The 16457-nt window shown below is 39.2% G+C and overlaps 1 protein-coding gene across 1 annotated transcript in view; it reads right to left on the bottom strand.

Annotated features, from left to right (window-relative positions):
* Positions 1 to 16457, bottom strand: part of CACNA2D3 (calcium voltage-gated channel auxiliary subunit alpha2delta 3) — a 457404-nt gene that overhangs the window by 277327 nt on the left and 163620 nt on the right. Inside the window, exon 5 of the mRNA XM_054215897.1 lies at positions 5746 to 5908. Within this exon, the coding sequence (XP_054071872.1) occupies positions 5746 to 5908 (163 nt within the window). The remainder of the gene's footprint in view (positions 1 to 5745; positions 5909 to 16457) is intronic.

The following is a 16457-nucleotide window of genomic DNA, read 5'->3' as shown; positions in this document are numbered from 1 at the left end:
AATGATTACACTGAGCACATTTACTCTAAATAGAGTGGGGTTTTCTATCCAGCTGTGATTAGGACCCATTTAGTCTTGTTATTCTGTTTCTACAGTAAACAGCCTGTGTGACTTCACTTTCCATTTTATTCATTTGTATCTAGAGGTCTGAGTGAGATAGTGTTTACCCACGTAAAAACCCAAATTATTCAAGGCAATCAAATTAGAGAGTTACATACCTAAGAATCTTACTATCTACCCTTGGTTACCAAAGCAGAGGCCGTAGACACCGAACTTCTTAAAATCCAAAATTATAACTACTTAATTTTTGGTAACAACAAAAGGTGGTTAAACAAAAGACTTGATACTTTTTGAGAAAACATATAGTGCATCATCTGTCCCTTTAAATCTCTACAGATCCTTACACTTTACAGTTATTCTGGAAACGTACTGCACGTTCAAGTCCCAGAAACAGTCAAGAAACACTGGAGTAATTCCCCAGAAATGGAACAGGATTCAAGAGCCGGCCAGCTGGGCAGGTGCCTGCTGTGACGCATCTAAGGAGCCTGTTTGCACTCCTAGGGATGGAAGAGGCAACTGCAGTCTAATACTGATTTTGCAACAATAATGTCATCGACTTCAAGAATCCGACCCTTCAGTTTGCAGCAGTGCTTGATACAGGAGAATTTACTGTTAAAATTAGAATTAAACTAGTTAGTCGATTATGTTAATTAGTGAATTAGTCTAACTCTTTTTAACGACTAAGAACTAACTAGGAGAATGAGAGAGTAAAATTTGCAAAATACAAACATCCACAATGCTGAGGATCTAAGGGTACAACAGAAAGATAGTTTAAAAGGCAAAGGGAAGTGTTTGCGTCTAGACATGTCGGAAGTATTGAAAATAAGAGAACCTGGGCTTCTCCCCTTTCTACAAACTACAAATGTAAAGTTTACCTTATCGTATAAACAAAGACTGACTGCAAAAGCTCAAAAACAGGAGCTGTTTTCAGTTGATATTGAGATAATGTATTTATCAACATCCTGTTGAATTTGCTAGATTTTATACAACGCTAACATAAGCAGATGAGATCCTGCTGTGTGTCCCTGCTGGTACTGTACTATGCTATACCTCACTCTTCAACAAGTCCCATATTTTAGAATTGTCTGAGTGTGTGTCACCAAGACACATTCGCCCTCTCTCTGGCTTTGGTTTTCACCCACATTCCTCTGAAATCCACATTTAGCCAATTACTCATAAGCCTCTTCCAAGAACCTGAAAAATGCTGAGTGTAAACTCAATGGCAGAAAACATGTCATTGCTCTCCACTGCTGTAGGTGAATACGAGGTGACCCAGACTTGGAGAAACAAAACTGAATAGGTTCTTAGCTCAGATACAGCACGTACTCTGGACAAAGAATGTAGGATTTTAAGAAGTTAAGACTACCTACGTTCTCATATTAACAAAAGGTAAAATGCTACTCCATATTTCTTTTATACACTGTCAATACCCGCAAGACCAGATTTCAGGGTTCTGAAGCCTTCGTTTACCATCTCCTCCTGTACATACATCCATTACAGAATCCTACTTTTTCCCAGTGGCAGTCCCACTGCCAGAAACCATGTTCTCGGTGGATGGTTGCCAGATAGCCTAGCCCACATTCCAACTGCCTACTTTTTAATTAGATGTCACATTCCTAGGTTCTTCTAAATATACTACTAGCATCTCAGAAAGTAATAAAGCAATTGTTGAAACTGTGTAAACTTTAAATCATTAATCATTTTTCATTATTATTAATCTCTTCCACAATAACTGTTTAAAATACACCAACTGATATGTAGAAAGGTATATCTGAGTATATTGGGAAGGTATACCTATGGAAGGATATATGCCACATACGTCTGAGACAGTAGTGTGTCCAAATCACTTACATTCTAAAATAATAGGAGAGAGAGAAAAAATAAGAGATACAAAAACTCACTTTGGTGCTGATATGAAACCCACGTAAACAAAATATTAAAAGCCACCAGCAGCAGAATCAGACAGTGCCTAATACACGCTTGTTCTCACACCTGGACTTCTGCCTTGGTACTGCATTGTCCAAACTGGATTCACACTGATTCTGTGCTTTCCAAAACTGTAAAATTTCCCTTTAATATGAAAAAAGTAGCTTTCTTCCTCCCTTCCTTTTTCATCTATGACTATACCCACGTTGTACAGCTGATCAATTCACCAGGAGCCGTTTTCTGCACTCTCTGTCAGGAATCTGTACACAGTTGATAATTGCCAGTTACCAAATTTGTGGATGGAAGAGCGAGCTACAGCTTGCTAATACAGTTACCCCAGAACTCCTTACTTAATTATTTATTCATTGTTTAAAAGGATACTGCCTTGCAAATCCTGTGACTACAGGCAACGAATACACTTTGTGCTAAGAAACAGAATGCACTGACAGATTGAGAATCCCGATGGTGTGCTTAAACATTTCAAAAGCAAAACATTATCATAAGCAGTCATTTTCAGGAAAAATGAAGGTGTCCAATTCCATCAGAATGTTCTGCAGTTTAAATGAACCGCCAGCCTTGCTGTGAAACTGCCCAGCACCGAGGGGTCTCTCTGTAGCGACAGACAGACAGGCACACTTCTCTGTAAAGCACACACATCTCGCTGGTACGTTCTGAATTCCTCCAGTATAGGAACATTACAGGAATGCTGAAACAGTGTAAAGCCCCATAAGCTTTACATTCCAAAGATCAGTAACCTTTCTTTTTCTAACATTAATTGATGTGCGGACGAGGGAGTGCAGAAGAGGGCAATGAAAATATAAGAGCACGTCAATAACCAGACCTGCTCTTTGTATTTTACAATGACGATCAAGAGTACTGTAAATGCAAAACTATGATTCTTTATTAAATTCACTAATTTACCTTGCTTTCTACTTTTATATTAGGCGCATGCAATCTGTACTCAAAGATGGCACCAGCGTTACATGAATGCTTACAAATTAGGTTGGCAACCTTTTTTATTGGCTCTCGTTTTCCTTCTCAAAATGTTCCACATTAAATTTTAATATCATAGTCTTGATGTTTATGGTATTTCAGCTTTCTTGATTTCATCATAAACATTATGAAATCTGACTTTTCTTTTTATTTTCAGGTTCTAAACTTGATGATTTCCTTAGAATGGGAATTATTTAGTTGTGTTGTTAAGCTTTTCCAGTTAAGCTTTTCCATGCAGCGGCTGGAAGAGCCAGAAGATACATCAAGAATAGCAACGTGTCCATGTACCATGATTTTTAAGCCAATCTCATGTGGAGCCCAACAAATGGAGTCCTCATTAGGGACCACGAACACTCGCTTCAGTGATTCTGCAGCTGGGAGGGGTCGCTATGATCGTGCGAGCCGACCAGGACAAGGCTTTCCCCAAACTAATTCTAAACTACGTATTATTTCAAAAACAAGCAAAAAAAGAATCTGGTCTTGATTAACGGCTCGAGGGGGTGGACATGGGATGGTATTAGTAATTAATTAGAGATCGCTAGAGATCAACTAATTAATCCTTTAATCATCTCTCAAATAAAATAAGTGGACTGAGCTCCTGGAGTCTTTCAGTATAAGGCTCATTTTTTAAATCCTTTGATGAGTCCTGCGACTCTCCTCTGAACCCACTGCAAATCATCAATATCTCTATAACTAAAAAACCCGAAATGAAGGAAAACCCTTAGAATTAGCTTACAAATAAAAAGTTCATTTTTCTATGCCGCCTTGAGAGTCCTGTTTTAAATATTCAATGATCACGCTTGTCTGTTTTCAACTGTGAGTTTGGGCTGTGGTTTTGCCTAGTTAATTCAATAAAATAAAACATAACCTGGAAACGAACAACAGGTATTTTCTAGAGAAACGGTGTTGTGCAGACGCTTGGTTGTAAACCTATCAATATCTACTGCCTGTACCCTCAGGCTAGGATTTAACTAACTTGTTATCACCCCTCCGCACTACAGAACCAGAACTGAAGAAATGGGCAGCAAAAAACTGTAAGTGTACAGACCTCTTCTTGGTAAGAGTAACGTTTCCAGTCATTGTCAGTCTCCAAGCCGAGACTATCATGTCCACGTGTAAGGAAAATGTCAGCAACATACCAGATTTCAGCAGTTGGAATACATTTAAATGCTAAAAAAATGTTTTTCCGCAGCTGCATAAAGTGATGATTTTTGGCTGGTTTGAATTAGACAAAGTGGAAACAGGAATCATCACAGAGCTCCATCCTCCCCATCTCTACAGGCAGTCTCTGTATTAGAGGCCAAAACAAACGAACAAGCCCTTTGACTTCAGCCTTTACCTGTAATTAATCAGCGTATAAAAGTGTATTCTACACATAGCAGTACCACAGATCGCGGAACTGAAGGTCCTTTAGTTTTACCGCTCTCACTAACTCCCTCCTCAGGTCAGTTTGCTTCTCCACAAAAACACGAGGGCCTGACCTCTATATCTTTTTGCAACCATATTTTTTTTTTCCTTTTTTCTCCTCCTTAGCAATTCTGGAATGAATGAATGGACAGACAGGCTCAGTTAAATAAACATTAGCAGTTGCACAAAAAAATAGTTTGGTAGCTTTAGAAGTTTTAAGCATTTTCCAAATCCTTTCAAAATATCCCGTATTAATCATTTCGCAACCTTTCAAATACTCTCTAGGAAGCTTTGCCATTTTGTAATCCCTAATTTAAGACATTACTGTACAATTCTTGGCTTCTCAAGATTCTTAAGTCTGAATCATAACTTCGAAGAGAAGCTGTCATATCAATTGCTTCTCTTTCTAGCCCAACCTATCCGAATTAATTCTCTTTCCACTTGTGATTACACAATATCCTTGCATCAATTACCACAAATGCTAGCCTGGAATGTATCACGAGGATGTATTTTTAGCTGTCTTTTAGTATAGTTAAAACAAGGAAGAGGAACCAGATAATGAGATTAGGCAGGTCTCTACAGACCAATGACAAATACATTGTAGACACTGTTTGGAAACTTTGGCGCTTTCCTTTTCAATTTTTCTTTTATTGCTGGCTTGAGAAAAATAAGTAGATGGGTGCTGCATAAGCACGGTAAACATCAGAACATTCTGCTGCCTGTTCAAAGGGAAGCAGCAAAAGGAAAATGAGTAAGCGGGTACCTGACTTCAGTTTGCATTCCCCATTTTTAGACTAAAGTCCATCGTTCCTAATAGCTAATGGAGCCACTTGTTCGTGCTATGTGCTACCCAGTACCGATCAGAAATAGTTGGGGCAGGAGAAATTTTAATGTGGCTTATTCCTCCTAAATATTACCTGAAAACTCCCAGCAGCTGTGTATGCAGTCATATAGAGCTAGAATTACTCCCAGAAGCTTGAAAGCATAAAATTTCCCCTCCCGTCTACCCTGTATCTTTCCCTTCTAGCTCTCGGCAAAGACCGAATATAACTTCTAAGTGATAATGTAAGATCTGTTTGAAGATTCCGGAAAATAATTCATAAGAATAAATATATTGTGCCATATTCTATGGCAGATTTCATGCAAGTCCAATACGCGTTACATTGCTAAATTGCCACAGAACAAAAGATATTACAAAACTGTCATACTTTCAACACTCTTCCACTGAAATTTCAGTTTAATTGCAATCTGGAAAACACACGCAATATGTGGTTATCAACAGCTTCATTTTAAAAGCAAGGAAGTTCCTAATTTACGTTCACCCAGCAGAATGATGAAATGGAACAGCTCTTTTCTTACCCTTATTGTACATATTGGTGGGTACTTGGACATCGCTCAGACTGATGTTCACGGGCAAGTTATTGAAGTGGTCGTTTGGCACTAGAATGAACTCCTTCCCCAGCTCCAGGTAGTTTCCTTCTTCATCTCGTTCATTTATGAGCACAGCATTGAAGTATTCATACTGCAACAGAAACCCAACATTCAGTACTCAGAATTCACGTTCAGCATAAAAATACGTGGTTTGAATATTTTTACATATCTATCAATCCATTGATTAACATTTACGTGTATCTCCATCTAGAATAGGAGAACAAGATATTTGTATCGTCTCTCAGATTCCTTCTATACTCCTAGTACAGGTACCTTTCTGAAATCACATTTATCGACACATCTCAAGAAAACTCCGTATTCCCTCAGATCTCTGGCTGCCCCGAAAACGTTAAGGGCAGCCGAGAAAACAACCTGCATATAAAACAATGTATGCACTGATTTTAACACAGAGCTCTCTAGATATAGATCATTCCCAGGACAATTGTGTAATGATGGTCCGTTTAGCATATCTCCATCAGTTCGAGAACTGCTATCAGTGCTCAACTTAGGCCTTGACAAACTAAAAGAGTTTTTACTTCGCAGGAATATTAATTAAAGCTGTTGTTGCTTACCCGATGTGTGCTGACATTTCCTAAAGAAAAATATTTGCTTTATGCTGAATTTTACAAACGCACAGCAGAGTAGGTTTTGTAAAACTATATGTAAACTTAGCAGTGACTTATTTTGAACAAGAAATCATTGTCTGCCTGTTACAGATTCCTGAAGAATATTTGGCCGATTTTGTACAGAACTATAACCAGATAAGCAAAAGCAATTTAGATAAAATTATTGATTTCCTTACGACCTAGTTTAACCAGAAATTCTACCAAGCTTTGAAGGCCACAAACAGTGAAGGCTACTTCTTAACCTCTTAAATAACCTTAACCCTTGGCAAGTCTCAAAGAGACCAAAGTTTTGTATCTTTGAAGAATCTCATTAATTTAAATCCAAGTCTCTGCCCTAACTAGCCATATTACTAGAATAATATATTACTAGCATATTACTAGAGTAAATCAATATGAATAACATTTAGAAATAAATTTAGGCATTCATAGATCACATACATCTCTACAACCTGTACAAGGATAAATATAACACACCATTTACAGAGCTGACACAGACCAGCAAGTACAAACCCGTAGAAGGCTTTTCACGAGCGCTGTTTCCCAGTGCGATACGCAACTCGTTCGACTAAAACAAGACTTAGTTCAAATCTTACAATCTATACACTTCCATTAAAAGCTTGATAATTTAACCACTATCTTAAACGGAGGCTTACTTGGGAAGCAACTTTCCATATCCTGCTCTTTTAGCTTTTAAGTTTTTCAAAATGGCCAACCTGCAGTTTGGATTTTAAATGACAGTGAAATAAGCCACTGTGTATTAACTAGAATTTGAGGACCTTCTGTGTATGACAGAAATATTCAGACAGGTTCATTGTTCCACACAGTAATTAATCACGTATAACAAAGACTGAGACACGCCAGTATTTGAAAATCAATTTAACAGAAATTGATCTGACATGATTAAACATTTGACCTTAACGTTATTTTACTTTAATTGGTTTATACTGAGATGAGCCAAATAATCTGCTGCATACATATCACAAATGTATTCAGCTACTGAATTCTAAAGTTCTGGGGAAAACCAAGGTAGTCTTTTTTTTTTTTTTTTTCTCCAGGAGCCAGAGGTAAAGAAAAGAGTTGACATGTAATTTCTATAACACTGCCGTTTCATTAAGTAATTAATTAATTCCAAAAATTGTTAGAATTATCTAACACACCCACAGATGTTACCCTTCTCTATACCATTTGGGGGATGTCACTGTTACAGATTTGATTCTTGTCATACCAAAAACAAAAGGATGAAGAAACGGGGTCGTTTCCAAGAAAACTCAGTTCTCATTCTGTTTGGGAGAAACCTTCTCCATCTCTGCTTATTATCCAGGTTTATCACGGATCATTAACTGCTCTGCGTGCCTGCCGCCCACGTGTGACAGCAGCTCTTTCAGTTCACCCTTTCTGCAAAAGCCAGAGACAGTTGGCAGAAGGCTTGAAAGCCCAACTCGTATTTCCCATTTTAGTAAGAAATAGAATATTCCTTCCAACATTAAGCCGTGCACTAATGACTGTTGTAAAATACATTCCTACTCCAATTCCAGGCAAGGAAGAAGTAAGCTGTGTAGCTTTTCCATGATAGATTAGATAGTATCTCAGTCGGGAAGAAAGGCTGATATTCCATCCCCTGGGAGTACAGTGATAAATAAAATTCTATATTTCATGCTTCTTTCTTGCCAGACACCTCCCTCTCCACGCCCCCTGGACGGCTGCGACCAGCAGGGTGAGGATGATTGTTTCGTCTTGTTTCCAAACCGCGTCTTTTCTTGTCCTTAAAGACATGGGTTTGTTTTCCTTCTTCTCTGTTGAGCACGAGATTGCCTCCACAACCGCTAGAGCTACAAACGAGCCACGCTGTTGCTTTGTAAGCCTTATCAGGATTGTCACAGAGAAGTCAAAGGGGTTTTGGTGGTTTGCTTTGTTATTAAACACCACCGTTGAAAGCATTCGCAAACACCTAGCTCCAAATTTTAACACAAAAGTTCTATTTAGATATTGCACTTTAAGCAAAAGGAGAATATATTTGGGGATAAAAGGTTCTGTACGAAAATATGCAGCAGTATACTCTTCCCCTTTAACTGCTTGTAAGTCATGTATCACGGAATACTTTCTACAGTAATTCACACACAGACTTCGTGACTTCCAGGATGTAAGTTTACCTTGCCCATGGGTTTGTATAATACTCTGGAAATTACAGGAAAAATGGACAGATTTCAAATAGGAATGTCAGAACATACATGGCAATCACCTCCAAAAGAATATTATTTCCTTTCATTCAGTGTGTTATTTCCTTTTCCAAAGGAGTTAATTAGTAGACATCCTCATTTATCATATTCTGTAAGTGGCAAGGCTAGCCAAGTATTAAAATCTGCTATATTCTAAATAAATGAAACCACTCGTTTCACAATTAAGGGTATTTAGGACTGATTGTTTCTTTGGTTGATTTAGTATTCACTGATTTATTGGTCTGAGTCTGTATTTTCTCTTTTCAATTCTACAAGTGTATACAAAATATTATTATTTATATGGGATTTTTTAAAGCAAACTGTAGCATGAAACATTCCTTACAGTATTACAGAAAATTAATATTTTCCTGGGGTTTTTTCTGTTTGATTTAGGGAGCTTTGGGGTTAGGTTTGTTGGGGGCTTTTTGTGAGTGAGAAGCCTACAAAAATTACATATTTAAGACAGTTGTGTAAATTCTAACGATTAAACGTCAGGAAATATATACAGCTCAAAAATACTATTGAAAAAGAACAGCATTTAAGCAGAGCTGTTACACAGCAGCTTCTTTTGGGCACTTTCCTTCCAAGGAAATTATTGAGTGCGACAGCTGAAAGGTGATAGAAGGAAAACTAAAAATAAAAATTGAAGGAAAAAAAAAATATTAAAGTAAATCCACCTGACATTCTGACACTGCACTGGAGATAATGCCCAAGGGAAAGAGGATAAAGTCCTGTTTGCTGACAACACAAATACTCTACCTGCTAAGCTCTAACAGAAAATGACTTCAATTTAATCTTGTCAATGGAGGTCGATCTTTGATGTAACCTTAACTAGGCGAGTTCTGAGTGTGCACAATATAACCTGACGAAGAGTTATTAGTCTGATAAATAACAAAATAATTATCCAGGTTGGGAGCACAGCCAGGCTCTACTGTGACTTGGCCAACAAGTGAGTCTACACTAACCTTCCATACAGACTTGCACGGTGAGCAATGAACGAGAGAAAAAACAGTCGGGAAATGTCCTTCCTGTAATCTATTATATGCATCTCAAGATCCAGACATTGACGTTTATACTTTTCTGCATTTAAATTTGCTCAAGTAAATACATTGGGGTTTTTGCTAGTACGTTCCTTAGCAGCATCTGCATCATTCTGAATGTCTGATCAACCATTTTGAGAGCCCCCATTGTACCACAATGAAGACAACCTAGAGCAAGGTCATAAAAACTGGGGACAAATAGGAATCTCAGCTTTCATGTGATCCTAATGTTTTACCCTTGCAAAGAAAGCATTCCCAATGCAAACCAACATAAACTGATCAGTCGTGCCCAACAGAACAAGCGCCGGACCATTCCTCCTCACCAAGGAGCTGACCATATTTGAGCCATCCCAAAGAACCACGTTGCTAACGGTCTGCAGGACCCCGGGCTGCTCTTACCTACTGGTCGGACGCTAGCCTGAGACTCGCGGGGCTGTTAAGAGATTGATGACAAAATTGTTTTACAGGTTCAGGCAGGCTGACTGGCAAAGGCAAGCTTTGTTTTAAAACACCGTAAGGTAGCCTGAGCCACAATACACAAGTGCTGTAGGATCTCTTAGGCTGGCTGACACAGACCTACGTTAATGATGACAAAAATGAATCCATTCAAAAGGCGTCATAGAAAAATCGTGGGGAAGCGCAAAGTTTGTGGTACGCAATGAGAACCACAGCAGTAGGTTGCAGAGGAGAACTGATCTGCAAGGCAAGAAAGAAACTCTGAGGCTATCTGTTCCAGCTTAGCCCCTTATTTTGGCATGATTTCTCAAGGAGACAAGCACCTGGATTACAATGGATACTTTGCCGAGACAGACATCAGTAAGTCACATACAACACTGAAAAATATCGCACGTGTCTTGCACAATTGCAGCATTGTATGAACTGTGGTAGATGAGTGACATTCTCTATTTCCATTGACATTTCTCTTACTGTAAACAAATATCTTGTGATGCTTAAATTATTTAGCAAATATTTGTTAACATTGTAAACAGCATATTTATTTAAATATAAATATTTACTGCGCAATTTAAAAGAAAGATACATTCTAATGCAACTTGCCTTTGGAACTTACAGAGTACTTGGCACATGAAGGTAAACATATATCAGTTGGTTTCATCTTATTTTAAAACCAAGTGTTTTGTTTTAATAGTATGAAACAATGCAAGCCACAATTTTAGCTTGATATATATTTTTTCTACAGTATAGAATTTTTTTTTTTTTTTTTTCCAAAAAGGCCCTAAAAGGCTCTCAAAAGTATTTTTAGCAAGACAGCACTAAAAAAGTCCCATTCCCAGAGCTAAGAGGACTAGGAAGGTGTGAGAACACAACTGGGAATGATCTGCACTAATGGGCCAGCACTACAGGAGTACTGGGGTTACACGGATAATTTTTCAGTACACAAGAACCATTTCCACAGTGTTTCTGCAACCATACAGCCCATCTAAAGACAAAGCTGGAGGTCTTTGGAAGACACTCATTCAAGGGAAGTTTACCACATTCGCGTTGAACTCCAAAATGCTAGCAGAGAGAAAATGAAAAAGTAGCAAATAACATGCAAAGTTAAGACGAAAGCAAAACCTAGCATTAAAGAGCACAGGTAGCTAGAAATGAACAATAATTTGAACACTTTGAACAATAATGAACAACTATGAGAGTTTCAGCAAAGTAACTACTACCATCAGGGAGTTAAAAAAAAAAAAAAAAAAAAGAAAAAAAAAGGAAGATTCTTTTCTCAAGACTGACAAGCAGGACACATCCCTGAGAGGGCAGAAACGTTCACGACACATGAAAAGCAAAATGAGAAAGGTTATCCACTCTGAGGGAGGCTTTCCTACTACAAAACGCATTGACAACAGTCTCCACTCTGGTATTCATGTGCTAACAAAGCAGCAGATGTCTGAATGCCTATCAGTTTCTAAGGCTCAAAAACATCTCTTCCGACAGTTGTCCAGTAAGGAGAATTTATATTTTGAAGCATATGATTAAAGCTCTTGTATTCAAGTACTTAGTCTGGTGTTTAGCGAGCAAGGATAGAAGGTCGTAAAAGCAAACTGCCTCATTCAATAAATACTGTTCTGAATTTTAAAAAGCTTTTAAATTGAGAAAACTGGCATCTCTTGTGGTAAGATACGATCTTTGTAATTTTGGATTACTCCCTGAAAGGTTGTACTTGCTCCTCTGTAGGAACTTCCGATACTTTTTTCCCCTTTTTTTTCACATCTTTATAACAGCAAGGCTCAGCAAACACCTGGGATTTGAAATGTTGCGATCAGCCCCTCTCTAACCATGGCAATAGTACAGAAGTGTTACTTGCATCCTTGCAAAAACAACTAATTTGTTTTCTACACAATCAGATTAAGATGACCTTTCCCCAGGCTATCCATTCCCTCCCAATATGATCACCCTATTAAAATTGTCTCAAAACAGGTTAAGTAATACTTTATTATAGTATAAAATCAATTATACCAGCACGTAAATTGATAACACATCAAGGTCTCAGAGGTCTTGTAAGGATTAACTGACTCATTGAAAGTGGCAAGCAGTAAGTAATTATGATGGCTATTTTAAGTCATACCCTAAAGATAAAAAGAGTCAGTTTAGGTTACAAGTAGCAGATGAAGCCTCCTTTTGCTTTATAGATAAATAACTTTAAAAATCTCTATTTTTACATACAAAAGCTCACAAGATTCTTTTCTTTGTCACAAGGCTGAACAAAAACTCCTTGGTCACTTAAATTTAGTAAACACAAGGAGGAGAGAAGGTTTCCCTAGCAGGCTTTCGGTTTGACGTTTTGGACACCTGCCTCACAAGCCTTACGGAGATGGAATGTTTTCACTGAGGCCAGAAAGGCACGTGTTCAGCGCGTCCATTCTCGTGCACGCAGAAACCTCCCCGGTACACTTGCTGCTAAAGAGCAAAACACATCCCTGCTCGGGGGGCACTGCGATTTCTCCCTTCTCCCAACGGCCGTATGTTAAAAGATACCCGTTACCTCGGTAAGTCAATTCAGAGCCAGCTGCGCTCCCACAGAGCTGGTGAACCACGAGGAAAACTTACTGAACATTTCTACAGCAACTTTAACCAAGAATTTCAAGACTTAAGTGAATCGTCTTGTAACCAGAATACACTAACGGTAGAGTCTGTGCATTTGGGAAGGTTGAGCATTTCAAAACCAAGTAATTACCAGAAAGGCTGCACCCCAGTCAATGAGCTTACGCTCTAATGCTTTGAAACAATAAACCAGCAAAAATCCCCAACCTGGAAAAAAATCTACCAGTATAGCAGTGCGGCCCTTTGATAAGGCTTATCATCTCCTGCACACATTGCCGAGCGAACACGACAGGACGCTTCTGGGGCTGGGGGAGCCCCTTCGCAGCTGCCCCCGAAGGGCTCCCTCCTGCGATTCCAGCCCAGCCTTGGCAGAGCTCCCGTGGCTCCGCGCGGCTGCTGAGGTCCCACCCTCCCAACGGAACACAGCAGAGAATCCACACTTAATGCTTCCCGTTCAGAAATATACTAATAGAAGAGGCTCCTTTTTCTTGCTAATAAACGCGAGTGTTATTTAAAGCACACTATGGAAGAAGTAGCAATTAGCCTAAAGCTTTTCTCTCCAAAAGGAAAAGCTCTGTGCAAGAGCAAAGAAAACGAGGGAAAACTAATAAGCACTCCCGAACACTTGGAGGATGTTAAAACACTTTTGAACACATTTGTATCAAGCTTGCCATTACTTCCATGCTACAGTAAAGGTGATGACCCTTTTCAGACTAAGGAAACAGAGACACAACATTACACAGTAATAAATTAATATTTTTCAGAGCATTGAAAACCCTCACTATGCCTCATTTCATTTTTAGATTAGAAGCATTATCCCACTGATGTGGGCATGGCCAAAACGCAGATGCAAAACACCTACAGGAAAACACATGCCGAGAGGCTGTCGGGATGCCGGGGGCAGCTGCAAACACCTCTGCAGGTTTGTTGGGCGGTTAAGACGCACTGACACTCCCCGGAGCAAGCTTTCAGCTGCTCTTCTCTTTTAAAGTCTAAAGACAAAAATAGAAATGCAGTTTGACACATAACAAAAACAGCACCTTGATTTATTTTATTTTTTTTAAACGCTTACTGAAAAAAGTCGGGGGAGGGGATCATTGTTTTTCAGCAACTGGGAAAAGAAGCAAAAATCAAGCAAGTGTGTGTTTTTATGGAATTAACTCCTGACTTTTACTGGCCATGCTCTGGGCATAAGGTTATAAGGGCATAAGGCACATCTTAAACTCGAACAGTATTGTGAAGGCACCTGACACATTTGAAAGATGCATCAAGTGCAATTTAAAGTTTGTTGCATTTACCCTCACAGTCCTTTTCCGAAAAAAGCTGTGTGTCTCAAGCCAACAATCAATGGATTTCTTCCCGCTAAAGTCCACTAACACAAGTATTTCCAAAACCAGTTTTATGGGGCTGACCTTTTAAAACAAATTGTATCATTTGTGCATCTTATAGATGCAAAATATCTGCAAGACTTTGCCTCGTATTTAACACCATTTTCATTACTAGCTAGAAGCACAGGACTCCTTCATTTCTCTTAAGCCCCTGTAGATCGTATCAAGCACCGAAGAGGCAGGATCAACAACTTCTATCAAATAATTCTGTAAAACAATATTCTGTAAGAGAAAATACCAAAATTACAGGCTGGCTTCAAAAATCAATGCAGTAATCTTTTCTCAAGTTTTCCATTTTACCGCAAGGTAAACAATGAATGGCATTCAATACAGAACATTCAAAAGCTCTCCATACAGTTGAAGATATGCTACAGAAATAGAAAAGCAAACTATTTCACAAACGGATAAGCTGAAAAGTTTTAGTGAAATCAGTTTAGCTCCATGCACGTTCAGCTCATCTGACACATTCAGGTTGATGACAACCTCAAGGCTGCTTCTAATTATCAGTGGCGACGTATCTGACTTCTTTGTGCCTTTTTACAATCCTGTGCCCTAAGTACTTCATTCCTACTTTCAAGCAGGAAGAAAAAAATATTTCTCAAGCTCCGCATCTTCTCTGTGTCCCATGAGAGGCCACTTTAAGCCAGACTCTTCACAGTCTAAGGCACGCATACAATGCTGCTCCGTACTCGGCCAGAGCCGTACCGTCTCCTCCAGAAGATATGCCCAGGGACAGCAGCCAGCCTATAGATAGTGTTTTGCTGGGTTGGGGGTCAATAACTGTCCCTAACAAGACAGAATGTAATGACAAGTTCATATCCAGCAGTCAACAACATCTGAACACTAAGTGTGGCTCTGAATGATGAATTAAACACGTACTTTACCAGATATTTTTCTTCATACCAACAGGGGATAATCAAAATAATTAAATACTGAAGAACTAGAACAGAATAAAATTTCACGGTGCTCAGTGCATCCCAAGGTTTGTTTTGTCACTCCCAACCACCCGCCATACGTAGGAGGTTAAATTAATACTGTTGACTACACAAAGGAAAGCAAAAGAACACGTGCAACATTATTGAATTTATTTGGGAGTAAAGTGAGAGATGAGATGTTGAGCAACTGAATGTATACAAATCCTCTTCAAATGATTAATGACTCTCTCATGCAATATAGAAATTTGGTCAGCTAAGCCCACAGTTGAAATAACAAGACCATGACGATGAGTTAATTCAATAAAAGAAACACATGTCTCCCAAGTCACATAGTTCGGGGGGGTGGGGGGTACTCTAAGTCTTTTCTTGACTCCTTTCAACAAGCCTGAGTCCTAGATCAAGAAATCAGAGATCGCATAAACCAGCTGCGGCAGATTTGCCTCAAATACTAGTTTAAATCTGGGCTGGGAGCTCGGCTGGGGGACAGGGGGAGGATGGACAGAGGGGCAGCTTAAGAACTTGGATATCGCAAAATACATGTGTAGGTAAAATGAACTCCAGCATGCTATTCACTTCCTGAACTTGTGTGAATAAGTACAGTCCAAGAGTTAAGATTATGAAATATAAAAATGGTCTCTTCATGTTCTCAACTTTTAACCATTCTTCATATGGAGCAAGGACAGGATAACAACGATAAATATAACAGCAGCAATAAAGGAACAACATTACATAAACTGAACCTGTCAGAGCAACACCATGAAACTACGTGGAATCTGTACGACTATTTCTTCACTACATTAAAATCCCAGATACTGATGGAACAATTCGCTAGTATGCTTCCTGAGCTGCAGGCTGCGTTGCTATTGTACCGCTACACATCACTCCAGAGCTACGGTCAAACCATAGCGTAGCGTAAGGCTCTGGGAAAGCAACTGAAGAAACCATTTAGATTTCCAGAAACATTATCATTTTCTATGTTCCAGCTGTAATTTGCGCACCGCTTTTACCTATTCTGAATAAAACAGATAAACACTTTTAGAAAAGATGATCAGGCAAATGGAGGCAACCGAAGACATAAAATTCTAGCTTGACCCCCGCCATCTGGGCAAGGGGATAACTGGCAGCTTTACGAACCATCTACCCCACAGTCTAGCTTGCTTCCTGGTCTTGTTTACAAGCATCAGAAGCACAGGCTAAAGAGGTGGGAGAGATAACATCTTCCAAAGGCTCTGAAGAATCCAAGAACCATCCCTAGGAAGGGCCTTGCGTGAAGCGACCCGCTGAGAGTCGAGGCAGTCCCAGGGGACGATGGCAGTCCAGACTGGGTACACCGTGTCTTTATGCGTTTCCCCCAGCTCAGCAGGGAAGATCACACACGTAGAGGCCT

The sequence above is a fragment of the Rissa tridactyla genome, chromosome 10, assembly GCF_028500815.1.
Source record: "Rissa tridactyla isolate bRisTri1 chromosome 10, bRisTri1.patW.cur.20221130, whole genome shotgun sequence".
Classification (NCBI taxonomy): domain Eukaryota; kingdom Metazoa; phylum Chordata; class Aves; order Charadriiformes; family Laridae; genus Rissa; species Rissa tridactyla.
Note: the sequence above shows the minus strand (reverse complement) of the source record. Positions and strands in the feature narration are given on the sequence as shown.